General features: G+C 43.4%; 2 protein-coding genes across 2 annotated transcripts; one reads left to right on the forward strand and one right to left on the reverse strand.

The window, feature by feature from the left end:
* Nucleotides 1-513: 513 nt before the first annotated feature.
* On the reverse strand, nt 514-1,494 carry LOC125128389 (olfactory receptor 7A17-like). Its single transcript, XM_047782747.1, has one exon. The coding sequence runs from the start codon at nt 1,492-1,494 to the stop codon at nt 514-516; it is 981 nt and encodes a 326-aa protein (XP_047638703.1).
* A 19,632-nt stretch (nt 1,495-21,126) lies between these two features.
* Nucleotides 21,127-22,095, forward strand: LOC125126727 (olfactory receptor 7A17-like). The gene has a single exon (XM_047779126.1). It carries the CDS (start codon nt 21,127-21,129, stop codon nt 22,093-22,095), a length of 969 nt encoding a protein of 322 aa, XP_047635082.1.
* The last annotated feature ends 1,876 nt before the right edge of the window (nt 22,096-23,971 follow it).

Consider the following 23,971-nt stretch of genomic DNA (forward strand, 5'->3'; position numbering starts at 1 on the left):
GATTTTTTTTCCCAAATTACTTGGCTTCCAAAGTTGAAAAGGAAAAAAACCTGTAAAATTGAAAACCTTTGGAGACAATGAAGAAAGAAATATATCGAAGCGATCCTAAAAAAAAAAAAAAAAAAAAAAAAGCAGGAGTCGTGGCTCAGCGGTTAATGAACCTAACTAGTACCGATGAGGATACAGGTTCGAACCCTGGCCTTGCTCAATGGGTTGAGGATCCGGTGTTGCTGTGAGCTGTGGTGTAGGTCACAGATGAGGCTCGGATCTGGCGTTGCTGTGGCTGTGGTGGAGGCCAGCGGCTACAGCTCCGATTCAACCCTTAGCCTGGGAACATCCACGTGCCGCAGGTGCAGCCCTAAAAAACAAAACCAAAACAAAAATTCGGCATTAGAAAATACACAAAACATGGTATCATTGATTTAAGGGACATAGAGATAAAGAAAAAGACAAAAAAAGATACCTGAAGACAGCCGAAATGTCACCTTTTCCGGATGCCAATCTTGTTCTCGGCTACCCATGAGAACTTCTCCGGCCCCAAGAGAAACATTCACTTCGCTCACTGAAAGTGACAGCGCTGACAAGACTTGTAAGAGCGCCCTTCATGTCCTTGTTCCTCAGAGAGTAAATAAACGGATTCAGCATTGGAGTGACCACAGTGTACATGACAGAGGCGAACGCCCTGGCTCTGGAATTGGGGGTCGTGGCAGAACTGAGGTAGACCCCAAGACCCGTGCCATAGAACATGCAAACCACTGAAAGATGAGACCCGCAGGTGGAAAATGCCTTATACCTCCCCCTGGCTGATGTAATTCTCAGTACGGAGGAGACAATCCGAGAATAGGAAACAGCAATGCCTGAAAGTGGGATAACGCCCATCAGCACAGTGGCAACGTACATCTCTATGACGTTGAGGAGCGCGTCAGAACAGGCCAGTTGGATCACCTGATTGATTTCACAGAAGTAATGCGGAATCTCCAAGTCAGTACAAAAGGACAGCCGCAACACCAGTAACCCACGGGGCAAGGAGGCCAGGAGACTCATTATCCAAGATGCCAGCAGCAGCAAGCCACAGAGCTGGGGCTTCATGATGGTTGCATAGCGCAGGGGGTGGCAGATGGCTACAAACCGGTCATAGGCCATCAGAGAGAGGAGGAAAATGTCCAGTTCCGCAAAGAGGATGAAAAAATACATCTGGCTGAGGCAGCCTTCGTAGGTGATGCTTTTGTCCTGGATGTGGAGGTTCAGCAGCATCTTTGGGACGGTGGTGGAGATGAAACAGATGTCTGAGAAAGACAGGCTGGACAGGAAGAAGTACATGGGTGTGTGGAGGTGGGAGGCAGCGATGGTGGTCAGAATGATGAGAAGGTTTCCCGCCAAAGTGATCAGGTACATGGAGAGGAAAAGCCAAAAGAGGAGAGGCTGCATTTCTGCCTCTTCTGACAGTCCAAGGAGAATAAAGTCTGAAAATTGGGTGTCATTTTCTTGTTCCATATAGCTGGTATAACTGTCTTCAAAGAGACAGGAAGAAATACAAACAGACATTTTTCAACCAACTGAGCTACGCCTGATTATATTGTTCACATCGTATAAATAAATGTTAATATTACTGTTTACACAGAAATACACCCCTGCATTTTGTCAATGAATCAGGGTTAATTGAGCCGAAAAAATTCAGAGGATTAAAAACGCAGCCAAAGGAGTTCCCATCGCAGCCTAGCGGAAATGAATCCGACTAGGAACCAGGAGGTGGTGGGTTCAATTCCTGGCCTCGATCAGTGGGTTAAGGATCTGGCCATGAGCTGTGGTGTAGGTCGCAGACGTGGCTCACATCTGGCGTGGCTGTGGCTGTGGTGTAGGTCAGTGGCTACAGCTCCGATTAGACTTCCAGCCTCGGAACCTCCATATGCCAAGGATGTGGCTCTAAAAAGACAAAAAGAAGAAACAAACAAAAAATGCAGCCAAGGAGTATCTGCTGTGGCACAATGGGATCCATGCTTTCTCTGGAGCCCTGGGACACAGGCTCGATCCACGGCCCAGCCCAAAGATTTAGGGATCCAGCATTGGCCCAGCTATGTTGTAGGTCACAACTGTGGCTCAGATCTGATCCTTGGCCCGGGAACTCCATCTGCTGCAGGGCGGCCTAAAAAGAAGAAAACAAAAATGCAGCTAATCTCTTTCTGTCACTGTCCCCACTCCAGTTTGCAATCTTGCCAGTCCCCGGTCATATTTATCCCACAAAGGCAGTGTTATTTCTACCATTTCTCTGAGATAGAATTATTTAGAGCTCTTTGCGCTTTCTTATTACCCAGGGACCCACAGTATCATCTGGAAAACTTGTTGGAAATACAGGATTATATAAGGAAGTGTATATAAGGCTTATGGCTCATAAGAATGCAGCCATGGTGCTAATCAGCTTGTTTGTCAACTGATTTGATCCTCATTGTGCTACAAGGCAGACAAATTACCACATATTGGTTGCTTAAAGCAACACCAATGTATTAGACCAGAAGTGTGAAATTCGTTTCACTGAGCTAAAGTCAAGGTGTTGGCATGGCTGGCTCCTTCTGGAGGCTCTAGTGGGGGAAATCTGTCTTTTCCAATTTCTGGAGGCTGTCTGGATTCTTTGGATGCTTTGTTCACATTACTCCAGCCTCTTGTTTCCATCATCTCATGGCCTTCTGACTCCTTGATCTTCTGCCTCCCCTTTTTTTTTTTTTTTTTTTTTTAAGGGCCCCACTTGTGGCATATGGAGGTTCCCAGGCTAGGGGCTGAATCAGAGCTACAGCTGCCGGCCTATGCCACAGCCACAGCAACACAGGATCTGAGCCATGTCTGAGACCTACACCGTAGCTCACAGCAATGCCAGATCCTTAACCCACTGAGCAAGGCCAGGGATCGAACCTGCAACCTCCTGGTTCCTAGTTGGATTCATTTCCACTGCACCATAACGGGAACTTGTCTTTTGCCTCTTTTACAAGAAACTCTATGATTAGATTGGGTCCACCCAGACAATCCAGAAAAATCTCCCCACCTCAGAATCCTTAACGTAATCACATCTGCAAAACACTTTTTGCCATATAAGTTACATTCAGAAGTTCTGAGTATGTGGACCTGAATATCTTTGGGGGACATTATTTCACCTGTCACAAGGCACGATGCAGAAAGGGAAGAAAAGGCAGAGCGTATACACAGATGTGAAAAGATGCGACAGTGATATAAACAAAGTTATACACTATTATTGTATAATAAAGCATTTGCCTGGTTATTGCTATGGAACTTCTAAAACACAATTCCTCAAGTGACAGGAGTGCCCTTGTTATGCTAATGAGGTGACTCAAGGTGGGCCCCTGGATAGATTTAGAATGGGAACTGGTTATCAGAAAATCCATGTAATTAGAAGCCTGGGGCTTTGAGCCGTCACATTCCCCAGGGAGGTGCAAGGGGCTGGAGGCTGCGTTCAATTACATGGCCAATGATTTAATCAAGCAGCCTATGTTATGAGACCCCAATGAAATCTCTGGACATCCGTGGTCAGAAAACCTTCCTGGTTGGTGAGCACATTGATATGTCGAGAGAGTGACACACCCTGATTCCACAGGGGTAGGAACATGGAAGCTCTGTATTTGGAGCCTTTCAGACCTCATTCTATATGTCTCCTCGTTTGACTGTTTGTGAGTTGTAACATTTTTCTTAAAATGATAATCATTAGGAGAGTGTTTTGGGGAGTTCTATCGGTTGTTCCTTGGGAATTCCAGATTTTGTAGCCAGTTGGTCATAAGTGTGGGTGGCCTAGGGACACCTTGAATTTGAGGCTTGTATGTGAAGTGAGTCTCACTGGGGATTGTGCCATTAACCCCGTGGAGCCTGACACTTATTCTGGATGGCTAGTGGCAGACTTAAACTGCCCACCCAGTTGAAGTTGAAACAGAATGACTACATATGCTTGATTATTTCATAGCAGTTCTCTGAGAAAGGGCTTATTATCATCTTTTTATATGATATGTATGGTTGGCAGAATTCCAAGATGGTCTCCGTGACCTTCACCTACTGTTCCCAGGGTTAAGTTATGTAAGATGACAACAAGGATTTTGTGAATATAATTAAAGCTACGATCAGCTGACCTTAAGGTAGAGAGACATCTGAGTAGGTGTGAACTAATCACACGAGCCCTTGAAAAGCAGAGTTACTTGTGGCTGGTAACACAAAAGAAGATCGGGAGGAGTCTACAGGTGAGAGAGGTTGGATGCACCATTGCTGGCTTGAAGCTTATGGGGCCCAAGTGCAGAGGAATGTGGGTGGCTTCCAGCAACTAAGAGCAGCCTTCAGCTGACAAACTAAGGATGTTGGAACCACAGTCCTACAACTGCAAGTAACTAAATTCTGCCAACGACATGAGGGAACTTGGAAGATTCTTCCCTGGAGCCTCAAGAAGAGAATTCAGCCCATCCAACACCTTGATTTCAGCTTTGGGGGACCCTGAGCAGAGAACATAATCAATCCCACCAGAGGGCTAAACTACAGACCTGTGAGGCAAAGAGTCCTGTTTTAAGCTGCTAACTCGGTGATGATTTGTTGCACAGAAATAGGAGATGAGGCTTGGTATCCTGAAGTCATGGTGATAAAGCCGTGCAGCTAAAGCCTTGACAGAGTGGTGAGGACAATTCAACACCTAATGGTTATCCAACGTTGTGGTCTCCTTTCTGCGTTAGCAGATAGAATATGAAAGTAGCCCCAGAAATCTCTGTTCACGATCGTCCCCGCATTCTCTCATGGGAACCATAAAACTACAGCAAAGGAAGCAGAGAGAGAAAACAATGGCTTCTGGTCATAGTTGCTATGACTGCTGCTATTGGCTGAAAACCTCCCATGTACATATTATTCTGGGAAGGCTGAACGGTGGCACCACTTACAGGAAGAATCTCAAAGTGTAGATAGCAATGCAACTTCTCATTCATTACTCAGAGGTACTGATGGCTGAGAAGTTCCCTCTGCCTGTGTCGAGGCTGCCAGGAGCTTCAGAATCACTAGCAGTGGGGTTATGAAAGAGTCTTAAGGTTACTTACTCCTTTGTTTGTTTTTGGTTTGGTTTTTTTTTTTTTTTTTGTCTTTTTTAGGCCACACCCATGGCATATGGAGGTTCCCAGGCTAAGGGTGGAATCGGAGCTATAGCTGCTGGCCTACACCACAGCCAAAGTAATGCCAGATTCGACCCACGTCTGTGACCTACATCACAGCTCATGGCAATGCTGGATCCTTAACCCACTGAGCAAGGCCAGGGATCAAACCCACATCCTCATGGTTCCTAGTCAGATTCGTTAACCACTGAGCCATGACAGGAACTTTGCAACGTTTTTGTTTTATTTTGTTTTTATGGCTGCACCTGTGGCATATGGAAGTTCCCAGGCTAGGGATCAATCCCACACCTGTGCATCAACCTGAACTTCTGCAATTAGGTTCTTAACCCACTGCACCACAATGGAAACTCCAAGAGCAATGGTTTTCACCAGTGGACACATGGCAATGTCTAGAGACATTTTGGGTTGTCAATACTGAATCAATCCAGGGATGCTGCTCAACATCTTACAATAAACATGACAGCCCCCCTACAACAAGACAAAGTCATCCCCAAATGTGGAGAGTGTCACAGCGAGAAACCCTGATTTAAATAAAAATTTTTGATAATAAACCTGAGGTCCAGAAATTGGAAGTAACCTGCTAGGGTCTCATAACTTGTACGTTTAACACTCCCCTTCTTCACCAAGTGGAAGACTAGAGCTTTGATGCTGCCCTGGCCCTCTTCCTTGCAGAAGGGGGACCAAGTCCGAAAGCGAGGAAAAGAAAGCCCTTAGGACAAAATCCATGCATTTGAGGTAGAGAGACTGCCTGAACGTGCTCTGGGCACACTGAATTTGAAAATAAGAAGAGTGGTAAAGGACCCATGCCTGAGGACCTGCAGATGTCAAACACACACACACACACACACACACACACACACAAACCTAAAGTTACTTTAGCCAGTGTTCTCAGATGTCCAACATCGACCACTGAGAGTTGAACACAGAAGCCATATCAACATCCCTGGGTTTGAATTACGGTTTCCCCACCATGAACAAATATTCAGGAAACGTGGCTTAGTCTCATGAATATTATCACTCGGACGTTTCAATCATTTCCCCACTGCTTATGTCCCATCTCCGGGGTCTCTCATTGTCTCTATCTGGAATCACAAGAGACTAGCATGTCTCCAGCACAATCACTGCATTGGCCCCAGAGAGATCTTTCTACAAGGCAAACCTACTCATATAGTTTCCTTTCTGGAGACATTGGACTGGCTTTTTACTAAATTCAGAAACACCCGGGAGCTCCTGTCAGGGCTCAATGGTTAATGAATTCGACTAGGAACCATGAGGTTGTGGGTTCGACCCCTGGCCTCACTCAGTGGGTTCAGGATCTGGCATTGCTGTGAGCTGTGTGAAGGTCACAGACATATCTCAGATCCCGAGTTGCTGTGGCTGTGGTGTAGGCCGGTGGTTACAGCTCCGGTTAGGCCCCTAGCCTGGGAACCTCCATATGCCATGGGTGCGGCCCTAGAAAAGACAAAATAAAAATAAAGAAAGAAAGAAACACCCTAATTGTATAGCGAATGCAGAGCTCTTGGTGATCTCTGTCCTACCAAGTCCGTTTCATCTTTTACTGCTTGTCATTTCCCCCACATTGCTCTCCAGGCATTTAGGATGACTTTTGATATAAGTATACAAAACACTTTTTAAAAATTGTGATAAAACTCATATAACATAAAACTCACCTTCGTGACCATTTGAAAGCATACAATTTCGTGCATTTAGTGCATTCGTACTGTTGTATGAGCATCACCACTATTTAGTTCCAGAAATTTTTCATCACCCCCAAAAAAACCTCGTACCTATTAAGCATCATTCACCATTTGCCTTTCCTCTAATCCCTGGCAATGACTAATCCACCGTCTCGCTCTATGTATTTGCCTATTCTGGATATTTCATATAAGTAAAACCACACAACATGTAGGCTTTTGTGCTGGCTTCTTTCACTTATTACTGCTCCACATTTTTACACCCCATTTCCTTCTGCCTGGAGGGCTCCTACCTTGAAAACTCCAACTCCTCCTTCAAGACTCATTTCAACATTTTTCTCAGTTTGGAATTTTTTTTTTTTAGGGCCACACTCACGGCATATGGAGGTTCCCATGCTAGGGGCTGAATCACAGCTACAGCTGCCAGCCTACATCACAGCCACAACAACGCAGGATCCAAGCAGTGTCTTTGACTTACACCTCAGGACACCACAATGCTGGATCTTTAACCCACTGAGCGGGGCCAGGGATTGAACCAGCAACCTCACGGTTACTAGTCAGATTTGTTTCCACTGCACCACAATGGGAACTCTAGAAATTTTATTTTATCCTTTATTCCCCTAGACAGAGCTGAACTTTTTTTGTTTTTGATTTTTTTTTTTGGTCACACTCTTGGCATGTGGAAGTTCCTGGTCCAGGGATCAAACCCAGATCCTTAACCCACTGTGCCACAAGGGAACTTCCAAGCTGGATGTTTTTATTGTACACTGTCTGCTTTGTTTTGCCTATCATGGGGTACTGCATTTTTTTGGTCTTTATCCCCACTTTGATGGAAGGAGTACCATCTTATCCCTTCCTTTATCCCACAACCCAGTGAAATCCTCAATTTAGATTATCCCTGATAATTATTTCCTGAAATGAAAGAGTTTCAGTAGAAATTGTTGAGAGTGGGAAAGAAGAGAAACAGAGAAACAAAAGGAAAGTTTAAAGACGGGGTGAAAGATAAACAGGAGAAAAGGGGGGGGGAAGTATCCCATGCTACTGAACTGAAAGCCAAAGCAGATAAACCATATTGAGAAACAATAGGCCCGTTGATGCTAAAGCCATCTCCAAGTCCAGGGTCTTAAAATTGGAAGAACTTGGTTTTGTTGAATTTTTATGTTTTTATCTCTGTTAGGAACCTTGGGAGTTAATACTCCAAGGGGATCCTTCCTCCATATCTCATTTTTTCTGCACTTACAAGGATGTTGTGGCTTCCCAAGATGATACCACCGAAGAGTCAACTTTGTCTGTCTGTTCTGACTTTTCTTATTCTTCTTCTTTTTTTTTTTTTTTTTTTTTTTGGTCTTTTTAGGGCTGCACCTACAGCACACGGAAGTTCCCAGGCTAGGGGTCAAATCGGAGCTGTAGCTGCTGGCCTACGCCACAGCACAGCCACTCGGGATCTGAGCCACACCACAGCTCAGGGCAATGAGGGATCCTTAACCCACTGAGCAAGGCCAGGGATCGAACCTGCGTCCTCATGGAAGAAAGTCAGATTCGTTCCTGCAGAGCCACAATGGAAACTCCAACTTCAAGTGTTCTTATTCTGTTACTCCTGTGAACAATTGTTAAAGATGAGAGCTCTGCCCCGAAGAAAGGCAGGAAGACAGAACCACTCTGGGATTTACAGTTGTGTTTCCTTTGTTACTGATTAAAGCAAATTGCCAAGACATATAAAAAAAGAAGGCCATTACAACATCTGAAGTTTCCAAGATGGAATTCTCATTGTGCCTCATTAAATAAATTGTTCCATTGTTTCTCTGTTCTCTGAGGACTGTAATTTTCTAGAAGCCAAGGAGCTAAAAAAAAGTTTTGGCAGTTATGCCGCTTGGGAGTAGCAATGGATCCCAATGTCAGAATTATTCCCTTAGATGTGGTCTGTAGGAAACAGGGTATAAGGATGGTCCCTTTATATTTCAGTGTAGTTAACTCATTATAGATCTGAAGCAAAAGTTTGGGCAAAGTCTACCGAGTTCCTTAGGCTTCAACTAAAAAATCTGAAAATGGTAAGAAATGTAAAAATCACAAATTGTTCACTGTGTCTCTGTTATTTCTACATATTAGTTATCTGGACCGTTGCTGCTCCTTCAACTAAAAGATTTTAAAAACTATTGATCTTCTTGCTTTTTCTAACATAAATTTAATAAAAACGGAAATTCTATTTTTTATTTTATTTTTTTGGCTTTATTTATTTATTTATTTTTAGGGCTGCACCCACGGCATATGGAAGTTCCCAGGCTAGGAGTCGAGTCGGAGCTGCAGCTGCCAGCCTATGCCACAGCCTCAGCAACACGATATCCGAGTCACATCTGAGACCTAAACCACAGCTCATGGCAATGCTGGATCCTTAATCCATTGAGCAAAGCCAGGGATCGAATCTGTATCCTCATGGATGCTAGTCAGATTTGTTTCTGCTGAGCCACGATGGGAACTCCCTAGAAGTTCTAAATATAGAGTCTAACACACATTTGGAACAGAGTCTAATGTACATTTTCCAATGTCATTCATTCCACACAAATCAAAATATTCCACCAAATAGAAATGGGTGTTTAAATAACTTGCCAAGTTTTTGACATTTATTTTATTTCTAAGTTTTCTTTATGACAATATCATGTTGCTTGATTTTATGTATTTCTTAGAATAAGTAAATACAATTTGCTCAGTTTTTAAGGTTAAGATATTTCCTTGATCATATTCTTACAAATGATCGTTCGTTCCATGATTTTTGTTTGCTTGTTTGTTTTGTTTTGTTTTGTTTTTGTCTTTCCAGGGCTGCACCCTCGGCCTATGGAGGTTCCCAGGCTAGGGATCTAATGGGAGCTGTAGCTGCCGGCCTACGCCACAGCCACAGCAACTCGGGATCCGAGCTGCATCTGCGATCTACACCACAGCTCACGGCAACACTGGATCCTTAACACACTGAGAAAGGCCAGGGATCGAACCCACGACCTCATGGTTCCTAGTCGGATTTGTTAACCACTGCGCCACGATGGGAACTCCTGTTCCATGATTTTTTATGCTGTTGAAGTGAGAATGCTGTCAAATCTTTTGTGTCATATTTTTATTTATCTATCTTCATAAAATGCTTAAAGGTTGAGTAGAGAGGGTATTATTTCTGTCTATAATAATTTTATTCCGGGTCCCAGCTTACTCTTCTCCACAAACTTTAGAATCATCTAGACTTGCTGCATGAAAAATACCATGGAATTTATTGGCTATTCCATTAAAGTTAAAATTTAATTTGGAAAGACTTGACATATTTATTATGTTTAGAACTCCATTGCAAAAACAAGAATCGCCTTTAGATATTTCTACCTCTTTTGTGTAAGCTTCCTGTAGATGTGGCAATTCTGCTAATTTCCTAGTAACAGTAAGCTAATGTATTTTAGCTTTAATTCTATTAAGGTATTTTCTCCCATTATACTTCTGATATTGCTATTATATTAGGAAAGCTTCTGATTGTTCTGTGTTGATGAAGTATCACGTTAGTTTTCAGGATTTTTTTCCTCAATTTTATTTCCAAAATTTGACTTTATCCTAATAATATTAACTCAGAAAACCTATTTCAATTTTAGGTCTTATTGTACTGGTTTAATGTTTCAGAACCCTGTGAGCATTTATGGCAAGAGCTGGGAATTCTTCATGGCAAATCAAAGATGGCAGAGTATAAAGACCCTGATCTCATTTCCTCCTGTGGGTGCATTGACATTTCAACTATTTCCAAAGCAACTATCCATGCGAGCAACTTGAAGACTAGCAAAAAAGCTCTTCTACAGCTAAAGATATAAAGAAGGAACCACAGCGAGTCAGGTAGAAAGGATGAGATGCAGTGGAGTCAAGACCCATACCCTGGTTAGGCAGCCCACGAACGGGACAATAATTACAATTGCAGAGGTTGTCCCCAAAGAGTGGGGGATCCAAGCCCCACATCTATCTCTCCCCAGCCCAGGGGTCCTACACCAGGAAGATAAGTCCCACAACATCTGGCTTGGAAAGCCAGTGGGGCATACTTTGGGGAAGGGCAGAAGGTTGTGGGAAACAGAAACTCCACTCTAAAAGGGCACACACAAAATCTCACATGTTCAGAGGCCCAGGGCAGAAGAAGTAATTTGAAAGAAGTCTAGGTCATATCCACTTGCTAATCATGGAGAGCCTCCTAGAGAGGCAGAAGGCCATTCAAACTCATCCTGGGGACACAAATGCTGGCAGCAGCCATTTCTCAAAGCTCTTCCCAACCTAAGAACCCTGGTGCTGGTAAGTGCCATTTTGAAATCCTTCCTCTCGTTTATTAGTTCTAGGATCTTGTCTCTCCATCCACCAGTCTTGAGATGCCCCAGGCTGGGCAGTTAGCTGGGTGGTGACACAGCCTCACTCATCAGCAGGCCAGCTGCTATAAGACTCCCCCCGAGCCCAGCCACCCCAAGGCCCAGCTCTATCCACCAGACAGCTCAGGACAAACCCAGTCCACCAAAGGGTGGGCACCAGCTCTGGGATCTCCTGAGTCCTAGCCCCTCCCACCACCAACTCCAAGACCCCCAAAACCCTGGGATGTGGCTCCACACACTAGTGGGTTGGCACTAACTCTAGGACCTGGCTCACCCACTAGTGGGTAGGCACTAGTTCTAGGAAACCTGGGTCCCAGCCCCACCCACCAGCAGGCTGACACCAGCCCTGGAACCAGTGTGGCTCTGCAGCCAGCATGCCAAGACCTGGCTACCCATTAGTAGGCCAGGATTGGGACTCCCCTGGATGTGCAGGCAGCTGAGGCATAACACAGCCCACCTACCAGTGGCAACCTCAACACAAGGCAGTCTGGCAACCAACTGGACCATGGACCTGACACACCCACAGCATGCCCAGCATAGACATCCCAACACAATGGAAGGACCCATGCAGCCCATATAGAAGGCATCCCTAAAGCATATAGCTCTAGAGACCTGAGGGGAGTGTGCTGCTGAGCCCCATGAGATGTTTCCTGCATAAAGCCACTTCTCCAAGATCAGGAAATATAACTAACCTACCAAATACATTGAAATAAAAACAACAAATTAGGTACAATGAGGCAACAGAGAAATGTGCTCGAAATGAATAAACAAGACCAAACCCTAGAAAAACAAAGTGAAGTGGAGACAGGCAATCTACTCGATAAAGAATTTAAGGTAATGATCATAAACATGCTCAAAGAACTTGCTACATGGATGAACAGGGAGAAGTTAGAAGTTTTTAACAAAGAGAAAGTATAAGGAAGAATGAAACAGAGTTGAAGAATAACTGAAATTTTAAAAATACACTAGAAGGAATCAACAGTAGATTAGACAATACAGAACAACAGATCAGCAAACTGGAAGACAGAGTAGTGGAAATCAATGAAGCCGACTAGAAAAAAAAAGGAAAGAAAATAATGAGGACAGTTCAAGAGCCCTTTGAAACAGCAGTAAATGTACTAACATTCACATTATAGAGGTCCCAGAAGGAAAAGAGGAGGGAGCAGAGGACGTATTTGAAGACATAACAGTGGTAAACTTCATAAACCTGGGAAAGGAAACAGACATCCAGGTCCAGAAAGAACAGAGTCCCAAACAGGATCACCCCAAGAGGTGATCCTCTTGGGCCACACCAAGACTATTGTGCTTAGAATGGCAAAAATTACATATAAAAAGGAAATGTTAGGAGTTCCCATCATGGCGCAGTGGTTAACAAACCCGACTAGGAATCATGAGGTTGCAGGTTCGATCCCTGCCCTTGCTCAGTGGGTTAACGATCCGGTGTTGCCGTGAGCTGTGGTGTAGATCACAGACGCGGCTTGGATCCCGTGTTACTGTGGCTCTGGCGTAGGCTGGCAGCTACAGCTCCGATTTGACTCCTAGCCTGGGAACCTCCATATGCTGTGGGAGCAGCCCAAGAAATGGCAAAAAGACAAAAAAAAAAAAAGGAACTATTAAAAGCAGCAAAGGCAAAGCAACAAATTACATACAAGGAAACTCCCATAAGGCTATCAGCTGACTTTTTGGCAGAAACTGTGCAGGCCAGAAGAGAGTGACATGATATATTTAAAGTAATAAAAAGAGAAAGGCCTCAAACCAAGAAGGCTTTCATTGAGATTTGAAGGTGAGATACAAATTTTACAGACAGGCAAAACCTCTAAGAGTTTAGCACCATGAACTTATCTTTATAAGAAATGTTAAAGGGACTTCCCTGAGCAGAAGAGAAAAGGCCACAACTACAAATATGAAAAGTATGAAAGGAAACAATCTCATTGGTAAAGGCAAAAATACAGTAAAGGTAGTTGATCAACCACTTATAAAGCAGGTAGGAAGGCTGAAAGACAAAAACAGTAAAATTATCTATATCCACAATGAGTAGTTAAGAGATACACAAAACAAAAGGAAGTAAAATATGTCACAAACAGTAAGTGGGGGTGGGAAGACTAAAAATGTAACATCTATGGAGTTGCCGTCGTGGTGCAGTGGTTAACGAATCCGACTAAGAACCATGAGGTTGCGGGTTCGGTCCCTGCCCTTGCTCAGTGGGTTAAGGGTCCGGCGTTGCCGTGAGCTGTGGTGTAGGTCGCAGACTCGGCTCAGATCCCGAGTTGCTGTGGCTCTGGTGTAGGCCAGTGGCTACAGCGCCGATTCGACCCCTAGCCTGGGAACCTCCATATGCCGCGGGAGCGGCCCAAGAAATAGCAAAAAGACAAAAAAAAAAAGCGCAAAACTCCTAACTGACCTGTCAAAAGCATCAGGAAGCTAATGGCTACGTACCTATGGTTTTATATCAAAGGAAAACACCTCTCGCCCGTGTTGAGGAGATGAATAGCAATCAGGAATATCTCGAACATGTCCTGATATCTATAGATATCCTAAGTCAATAGTTTGGAGGCCCCCGAGATCTACTCAACACAGAATCCTCAATCTTAGATTTGGAGAAAACATGAACTCAAGACTGGGAGAAGGTGCAAGGAAGATGGGCCTTTGGAAGGCAGGAGAGTTCATGGACAAAGAGGAACGCAAACTAGAGTCACCTGACTTCTAACCTGGACTATTGGGAATAGACAATTAGCAGCTGCTTCCTTTGTGTCCAGACCAGTGTCCCACAGGAAAATGGTATGCTCAGAGGTACAGGTAATAATAAAAACAGTGCCTAATGAGCACTGTCACGAGAAGCTATAAATATCTCCTCCACTGCAGTTCCTCAGCATGTGCCACCTTGAGTTGGAGAGAGTATGGTTGTTGCTTTGAGGTTCCCAAGTCTGGCTCAGAAACTCATGTGTCACTCCTTTCTGGTAACAGAGTCTCGGTCTCCACCATCAACCACCCGGAGAGGAATTCAGATTTCTACACAGAGACCTTCCTCTCAGAGACCCCATCCAGGTGAGTCTGGGAGCTCAGTAACTTCAGGAAAGGGTCAGAGAGAAGGGAAGTGGAGAATTTTCACGTGAGGTCACCCGAGAGAAAAACCTGCCTAGTCCAGAGCTAAGAGCTTGCCATGTTTGTTTGCTTGGTAGATTAATTTATAATTAATGTATTTAGTATATTAAAAGGAGAAGTGTCCTTTGGAATCAGAAATACAGGAGTCATTGTTACAATTTTTTTTTGTCTTTTTAGGGCTGCACCCAGGGCATATGGAAGTTCCCAGCCTAGGGGTCAAATCAGAGCTATATCTGCTGGCCTATGCTACAGCCACAGCAATGCGGGATCCAAGCCATGTCTGCAACCTACACCACAGCTCATGGCAATGCTGGATCCCTAACCCACTGAGCGAGGCCAGGGATTGAACCCATATTCTCGTGGATACTAGTAGGGTTTGTTACCACTGAGCCATGATGGGAACTCCCTTTGTGACAATTAAATGATGAGAATGCAAATCCTTCTGGATGAGAATAAAGAAGGAATTGAAGGCATAAAGTGGTTCCATAAAATTACATCTGAAGAGTTTTGCGGTTAAGAGGAGTAACAAAATAGAGTATTAGGTTCGGGGACCTGTGCAATGAACTGAGGACATTTTTTAAAATATTTAAGGAGTTCCCTAATATATGGTATATCTGATATTCATCTTTTTAAATCCCCACTATTGCTGGATATTGTAATTTTCTGTTGTAAATTGAGGGTTTATGCCCTTTGTTCATTTTTCTGGTGGAATGTTCAGTCAATAAAATGTCTTAACATTGTAAAGTATCGTGCCTTTCTCTTGAGGATAAATTGTGTTTTGCTGCTTTATTAGCTAATCTGGGCAGAACCAAGGAAGCTTTCTCCCTAGCCCCATCTCTCAGGAATCTCCTGAGCATTTTAGATCTCTTTTCCCACACAGGTCCATATCTTCTTCCTCTGTTTTTGAAATTCTTTTTGTGTTTCTTTAACAGGACACAAAATGATCATATGACTATAGAACCCCATGTTTTCATGGTCATGGGAGGCTGACCAACTGGAACTTGGTTACTGTTTCTGTATTCTTTAAAAATATAATCTGAAGTTCCTGTCGTGGCACAGTGGTTAACGAATCCGACTAGGAACCATGAGGTTGTGGGTTCGGTCCCTGCCCTTGCTCAGTGGGTTAAGGATCGGGTGTTGCTGTGAGCTGTGGTGTAGGTCGCAGACGCAGCTCGGATCCCGCATTGCTGTGGCTCTGGCATAGGCTGGCGGCTACAGCTCCAATTTGACCCCTAGCCTGGGAACCTCCATATGCCGCGGGAGCAGCCCAAAGAAATAGCAAAAAAGACAAAAAAATATATATATATAAATATAATCTGATGTTGACAGCTTCCCTTATATCATTTATTTCCTCATTATTATGGCTGTGGTGAGAAGATCCTGGTAGTGACATAGCCCCAGGAAGTCATAAAGTCATAGTGAACTCAGTGTGGGTGTGTGCCCCTGTATTTTGTTGGGCATAAGCAGCTCTTCAGACAGTGGTACCCAGCCCATATACTCCAAAATGTGACCCTTAATACAGAAGCCAGAATTTTTTTTTTTTGTCTTTTGTCTTTTTAGGGCCGCACCTACAACATATAGAGGTTCCCAGGCTAGGGGTCGAATTGGAGCTACAGCTGCCAGCCTACACCAGAGCCACAGCAAGGCAGGATCCGAGCCATGTCCGTGACCTACACCACAGCTCACTGCAATGCTGGATCCTTAACCCACTGGTCGAGGCCAGGGATCAAACCCATGTGCTCATGGATACTAGCTGGGTTCATCAACAACTGAGCCACGATGGCATCTCCCAAAAGCCAGAATGGTAACCAACCGATGGAAATAAGGGGATCATCACTACTCGCAGGATTCCTTGGAAATAAAATTAATAAAGCGCAAGGAACGGTGCGTGAAGGAGAGACTCCCTGTGTCTTGAAGTTTCAGCCTTAGCAGAGAAGCCATCATGTCTCTCAACATTCTCTTTGCCAGCATCTTTCATCACATTCCCACATTGGCCCCATTTTGAATCCTCAATATCTGAATCGATCCCCTTCTGCAAAGTCTTTGTTCAGGCTCTTTCTCTTGCAAGGCAATCAGTTCTTTTTGCTCCCTTAATCCTACCTGCTATATTAACTAATATATTCAAATGTCCTGGCATTGGAGTGTGGGTATCTTTTGGAGGCCCTTACCCTATTGCTAAGACTTTTTTCAGAAGTATATTATTTGATGTCATTGAAGTGGCCTTATTTAAAAGAATCAAAACCAGAATTTATCAAGTGAATATACTTTACATTCAAAATTTTATGCCAACACAATTTTTAGTGAGGAAGACCTAAAACTACCTACGTGTCATTATAACCCAATACCAACTCCTGGAGGGCCCAGAGGCTTTGCATTTCTGCAGTGGGGAAAGGAGTTAATAAAAAATGCTACCTCGTAGAATAGACAGCTGTAGAATTCAAATCAGACAATCCCTATAGGTGCTAGGGTTAGGTTACACTGCACAAAAAGATCTAAACATACCACTTACAGTTAATGAACCTTTTTCTTTGTTTGTTTTTTGTTTTTGGCCTCCTCGTGGCATGTGGAGCTCCCGGGCCAGGGATCAGATGGGAGCCACAGTCGAGACCTAAACGGCAGCTGCAGCAATGCTGGATGCCTAACCCACTGTGCCGGGCCGGGAATCGAACCCACATCCCAGAGGCTCCCAAGACACAGCTGATCCTGTTTCACCACAGCGGTAATTCCAGTTAACAAACTTTGTAATGAGAACCTAAATGAGAGCTAATTATTTTGAAAAACTGTCACGAAACCAAAGAGTGTAGTTTTTATATCAAAGGAACACAGGTCTCACCCTTGTTTTAGAGAAGAATAGAACTTTTCTGGATATCAGTGGCTGTGTCCCAACTGCAAGTCCATGCTTTAAAGATGCAAGGGATCTTTTCAAGACAGGTTCATCAGTCATAAAGTTTGGGGAAAATTCTAACTCAAGATTGGGTTAAGGTCAGAATTCCTTCTGTGGTGCAGCAGGTTAAGTATTGGTGTTGTCTCTGGGCAGCAGGTCCAGTGGGTTAAGGATCTGATGTGGGATCCAGCTGCGGCTCGGATTCGATAAGGGAACTTCCATATGTTGCAGGTGCAGACCAAAAAAAAAAAAAAAAGAAAAAAAGAAAAAAGAAAGAAAAAAGACTGAGTTAAGGTCTTGGGAGGACAGACCTCTGCAAGGCTGGAGAGTTTGTAGAGAAGAAGAAATAAAAACTGGATTCACCTGACTTTTAACCTGATCTTCTGTGAAGAAAGCATCTCAACAAAACAAAACGTGTCCTTTCTATCCAGACCAGTGTCCCTCAGCGTCACAGGGGTCAATGTTCACGAACAAATGATGGCTAAAAAATGCAGTTAACAGAGGAAGCGGGTGGCATCAAGTGCATCCAGTAAAAGTAGAACATACCCAAAGGGTTTTGCAGCTTAGGAGAACAGGAAAATTGAGAATCAGAAGTGCAGGTGTATCCAGTGAAGAGAAGACATTCCTTTTTATTTTTACGAAGAATATCTGACTATGTTTCCATATTGACGACAACGATCTAGACGAAGAGGTTACTTGCAGTCAAACGGTAGTTCATGAGTCATACATTTCACATTATACCCTCACCCTGAGGACTCATGTACAAATGATTAAATCTGCAAGAAGGGTGTGCTAAAGAAGTTTACTTTTCATTGTTTAATTACCTGTGAAGCTGAATATATTAGCGGGCTAGCTAGGCATTTGCTTTCTTTTTTTTTAATATTCAAAGTATAGTTGGTTTTCAACGTTAGATAATTTCGGATGCACAACATAGAGATTTGATATTTTTAGAGATTACACTCCATTTGAAGTTATTATAAAATAATGGTTATATTCCCTGTGCTGTTCATTGAATCCTTGTATCTTATTTTATACACAGTGGTCTGTACGTCTTAATCTCCTCCCCCTGTCTTGCCACGCCTCCCACCCATCTCCCCACTGGTAACCACCAGTTTGTCTCTGTCTCTACGATTCCACTTCTGTTATGTTACATTCATTTACATGTTTTATTTTTTAGAGTCCATATGTAAGTGAAAACATATATGGAACAGTAGGTTGTCTTCATTTCATTGATGGTTTTCTTCACTGTGAAAAAGTTTTAATTAGGTCCCATTTGTTTCTTTTCTTTTTTTTTTTTTTGTCTTTTTGCTATTTCTTGGGCCGCTCCCGAGGCATATGGAGGTTCCCAGGCTAGGGGTCGAATCGGAGCTGTAGCCACCGGCCTACGCCAGAGCCACAGCAACGCAGGATCCGAGCCACGTCTGCGACCTACACCACAGCTCACGGCAACACCCGATCCTTAACCCACTGAGCAAGGGCAGGGACCGAACCTGCAACCTCATGGTTCCTAGTCGGATTCGTTAACCACTGCGCCACGACGGGAACTCCCCCCATTTGTTTATTTTTGCTCTTGCTTCCCTTGCTTGAGGAACTAGATCTTAAAAAAAAAAAAAATTGTTAGGACTTATGTCAAAGATTGTACCACTTATGGTTTCTTCTAGGAGTTTCACAGTTTCAGGTCTTCAATCTATTTTGAGTTTGTTTGTATATGGTGTGAGAAGGGGTTCCAGTTTGATTCTTTTGCACGTAGCTGTCCAATTTTCCCATCACCACTTAGTGAAAAGACTTCCCCCCACTGAACATTTTTGCCTCTTTTGTCACATATTTTTTCATTTTTAAAAATTTCATTGACGTATAGTTGATTTACAATGTCATCACGTATTAATTCATCATATGTGTGCAGGTTTGTTTCTGGGCTATTTCATTCCATTGATCTAGGTGTCTGGTTTTGTGCCAATACCACGATGTGATGACTGTGGCTTTGTAGTATAGTCTGAGGTCAGGAATTGTGATACCGTCAGTTCTTTTTTCTCAAAATTGCTTGGCTATCTGGGGTTTTTGTGGTGCCATAAAAGTTTTAGGATTATTTGTTCTAGTTCTGTGAAAAATATGTGTATTTTGATAGGGATTGCGTTAAATCTGTAGATTTGGGCAGTACAGATATTCTAACAATGTTGAGTCTTCCAGTCCATGAACATAGGATATCCTTCCATTTCTTTGTGTCGCCATCATTTTCCTTCATCAGTGTTTTATAGTTGTCAGAGTATAGGTCTTTCACCTCCTTAGTAAGTTTATTCCTAGGTATTTTATTCTTTTTTATATGATTGTAAATAAGATGGTTTTCTTGCTTTTCTGTCTGATAAATATGAGTGTCTGTTTCTGTATATTAATCTCGTATCCTGCACCTTTACTGAATTCATTTATTTAGATCTAGCAGTTTTTTGGCTCTGTCCCCCACAACTGTGCACTGTCCTGGCCATGGAAGCCTTTGCCCCAGTGTGGAGTTGCACTGCAGAGCGACAGGGGCCAGAGCCAGCACTGAGGTCAGGCTGGGGCATGCGCTGGGTTGGTCACAGGAAACCAGCCAGAGTCCTGAGCAGTTTCAGTGTGCTTTTTCTGACTTGTTTCTGGAGCAGGCAAGCATGCATGCTGTTCAAGGGTGGCGTCCATGTTTCTTACAGCCCCACTGGCAGTCCCATGGGTTTCAAACCAGTACTTTGAGAGCCAGATCCCAGGGTTGGGGATACCCACTGTGTAATTTGAACTGCTCACTCCCCAGGAAGAGTCCTCCTCCTCTTCTTATCACCTTCTAGGGGTGCAGGTTCCAACCTGATCACTCTTCTTCCCTTCCTACCCAACTCCTTGTGGATCTTTCGTACAACCTTGGTTGCAGAAGAGTTTTTCCTTCTGTTTCCAGTTTGTTTTCAGTGAGAATTTCTCCACGTGTAGACCTTTTTTCTTTTCTCTCTCTTTTTTTTTTTTTTTTTTGGCTGCTCCTATGGCATGCAGAAGTTCCTGGACCAGGGATTGAACTTAAGCCACAGATGTGACAATCACAAATCCTTAACTGTTAGGCCACCAGGGAACTCCTAGATTTTTTTTTCTTTTAATTTTTAGGGTCCCACCTGTGGCATATGTAAGTTCCCAGGCTAGGGGTCAAATCAGAGCTGCAGCTGCCAACCTACACCACAGCTCATGGTAATGCATCATCCTTAACCCACTGATCGAGGCCAGGGATCAAGCTCACATTCTCATGGACACTCTTTGGGTTCATAACCCGCAGAGCCACAATGGGAACTCCTATTTGCTTATATTTTTTCCCCATCACTGGATTGTAGGGGCTTTGGTTTTTCAGAACCCTGTATTTATTGTCTAGATAGTGCCTTGAACATGGTTAACATTCAATACATATCCCTCAAATACATAGAAGATATTCTCAATGAAACAGACTGCATGATTTCTTGGGGAAAATGCCGAGAAGAGACAAAAATTCCCAAATAGGGATGACATGGGGAATCTTCTAAAGGAGACAATCCATACACTATTTTCACTTATTTATTTATTTTTGCTTTTTAGGGCCACACCTGTGGCATATGGAAGTTCCCAGGCTAGGGGTTGAATGGGAGCAGCAGTCGCCAGCTCACACCACAGCCACAGCAAAGCCAGATCCGAGCCATGTCTGCAACCTACACCACAGCTCATGGCAATGCTGGATCCTTAACCCACTGAGTGAGGCCAGGGATCGAACCTACATCCTCACGGATACTAGTCGGATTCGTTACCACTGAGACACAGCGGGAACTCCCCATACACACATCCACATGCCATTCATATTAAAATGAATGTCTTGACTGCAAATACAGAGTGTGATATTTCAACCCAGTGAATCGTGAATCGTGAATCGTGTTGTTTTACTTGTCTCTCTCAGTCACCTTCACCACATGGAACCTTGGAACCTCACAGGAGTTTCAGAATTTCTTCTCTTGGGATTTTCAGAGGAACCAGAACTGCAGACCCTCATATTTGTGTTTTTCCTTTCCATGTACCTAATCACTGTGTTTGGGAATCTGCTTATCATAGTGGCCACCATCTATGACTCCAACCTCCACACGCCTATGTACTTCTTCCTCTCCAACCTGTCCTTTGCAGACATCTGTTTCATCACCACAACTGTCCCAAAGATGCTGGTGAACATCCAGACACAGAGTAAAGTCATAACCTATGCAGGATGCATCACCCAGGTGTACTTTTTCCTATTCTTTTCGGGGTTGGACATCTATCTTCTGACCGTGATGGCCTATGACAGGTTTGTGGCCATCTGTCACCCCCTGCATTACATGGTAATCATGAGCCCCCGACTCTGTGGACTGCTGCTGCTGGTGACCTGGATTATAAGTGTCCTGCATTCACTGTTACAAAGCCTAATGGTGTTGCGACTGTCCTTCTGTACAGACCTGGAAATCCCCCACTTTTTCTGTGAACTCAATCAGATGGTCCAACTTGCCTGTTGTGACACTTTTCTTAATAACATGGTGCTGTATTTTGCAGCTGTGCTGCTGGCTGGTGGTCCTCTCGCTGCGATCCTCTTCTCATATTCTAGGATAGTTTTGTCCATATGTGGAATCTCGTCCGCTCAGGGGAAATCCGCGGCATTTTCCACCTGTGTATCTCACCTCTCTGTCGTCTCTCTATTTTTTTGTACAAGTCTAGGAGTGTACCTTAGCTCTGCTGCTACCCACAGATCACACTCAAGTGCAAAAGCCTCAGTAATGTATGCCGTGGTGACGCCCATGCTAAACCCCTTCATCTATAGCCTGAGGAATAAAGACATAAAGGAGGCTCTGAAAAGACTCTTTGGGATGGCAGGTTTGCAAGGGCCAGTGGTCACAGGACTGAAGAACTGCCCATGATGTCAGAGCTCAATGTCTCAGCATCAGAAGTTGTAATTGTTTTCTTTTTCTTTCTTTTTTTTTTTTTTTGGTCTTTTTAGGGCTGCACCTGTGGCATATGGAAGTTTCCAGGTTAGGGGTTGGAGCAGCAATGCCAGATCCAAGCCTCGTCTGCGACCTACACCACAGCTCATGGCAACGCCAGATCTTTAACCTGCTGAGAAAGGCAAGGGGTTGAACCCGCGTCCTCATGGATACTAGTCAGGTTCCAACCACTGAGCCACGATAGGAACTCCAGAAGTTTTAATTCTTTTTTTTTGGGGGGGGGGAGGTCTTTTTGCCTTTTCTAGGGCTGCACCCACGGCATATGGAGGTTCCCAGGCTAGGGGTCCAATCAGAGCTGTAGCCACCAGCCTACGCCACAGCTCATGGCAACGCCAGGTCCTTAACCCACTGAGCAAGGGCAGGGATCAAACCCGCAACCTCATGGTTCCCAGTTGGATTCGTTAACCACTGCGCCGCAAGAGGAACTCCCAGAAGTTTTAATTCTTTAATCAGACTGTGGAACTAGAACTTGCTCCTTTATGTCCTAGAACTTTTATTTTTTCAATTTCTATGTACACATCACTTACTTTATTATGCTTTTGTCTCTTGCTGATATTCAATTGTTTCCCTCTTTCATTTTCTTTCTGTTTTTCCTAATTTATTCTCAACCATAGAAAAAATTGGAAATCTTCATTTATATCATGTAATTGTTTGGATTTCTTAAGAATAATTTCTTCTCATATGACATATATGACCCCATGGTTTTGCTTTTACTAGAAGAATAGTCATGAGTTTTGCCACTCCAAAGGAAAAAACTAAACTTGGCAATTACGCCATTTCTGTAATTTTATCGGAAGGGAAAAATCTGAGACCAAAGTTTTTCACTTTGGTGTCCACCATTCATCTGTATACAACTGCCTTAACTGGTCTTCTTGATAAGGTAGACTGTTAACATACTAGTTTACTGTCACTGGTTTTTATTCTCTTTATTAAGATCCTCTACTCTTTTTCAGGCTCTAGTCCTCATTGCCTACTATTGTCACTGGCAAAACTGATCATCAAATACAATTCTTCTAGTGGTGTCTACACAGAAACAGAAATTTGAATAAATAGATTGACTTAACATGGCCTTAGAATATAAGACAGGACACCATAAAACTTCTAGAAGAGAACACAAGCAAAACATTCTCTGACATAAATTTTAACAATGTTTTCTTAGGTCAGTTTCCCAAGGCAATAGAAATATAAGCAAAAATAAACAAATGGGACCTAATAAAACTTATAAGCTCTTGCACAGCAAAGGAAACCGCAAATAAAATGAAAAGCCAACCTACAGACTGGAAGAATATAATTGCAAACAATGAGACCAACAAGGGCTTAATTTCCAAAATATACAAACAGCCCATAAAACTCAATAACAAAAAATAAATAATCCAATCAAAAAATGGGCAGAAGACCTAAAAACACATTTGTCTAAAGAAGACATACAGATGGCCAGTAGGCACATGAAAAGATGCTCAACATTGCTAATTATCAGAGAAATGCAAATCAAAACTACAAGGAGGTATCACCTCACACCGGTCAGAATGGCTATCATCAAAAAGTCCACAAACAAAAAATGCTGGAGAGGGTGTGGAGAAAAGGGAACCCTCCCACACTGTTGGTGGGAATGTAAATTGGTACAGTCATTGTGGAAAACATTATGCAGTTTCTTTAAAAAACTGAAAATAGTTAGCATAAGATTCAGCAATCCCACTACTCCTGGACACATCCAGAGAAAACAATGATTCGAAAAGATACATGCATCCCAATGTTCATAGCAGCACAATTTACAATAGCCAAGTCACGGAAG

Source organism: Phacochoerus africanus, chromosome 5, assembly GCF_016906955.1.
Source record: "Phacochoerus africanus isolate WHEZ1 chromosome 5, ROS_Pafr_v1, whole genome shotgun sequence".
NCBI classification, from domain to species: Eukaryota; Metazoa; Chordata; class Mammalia; order Artiodactyla; family Suidae; genus Phacochoerus; species Phacochoerus africanus.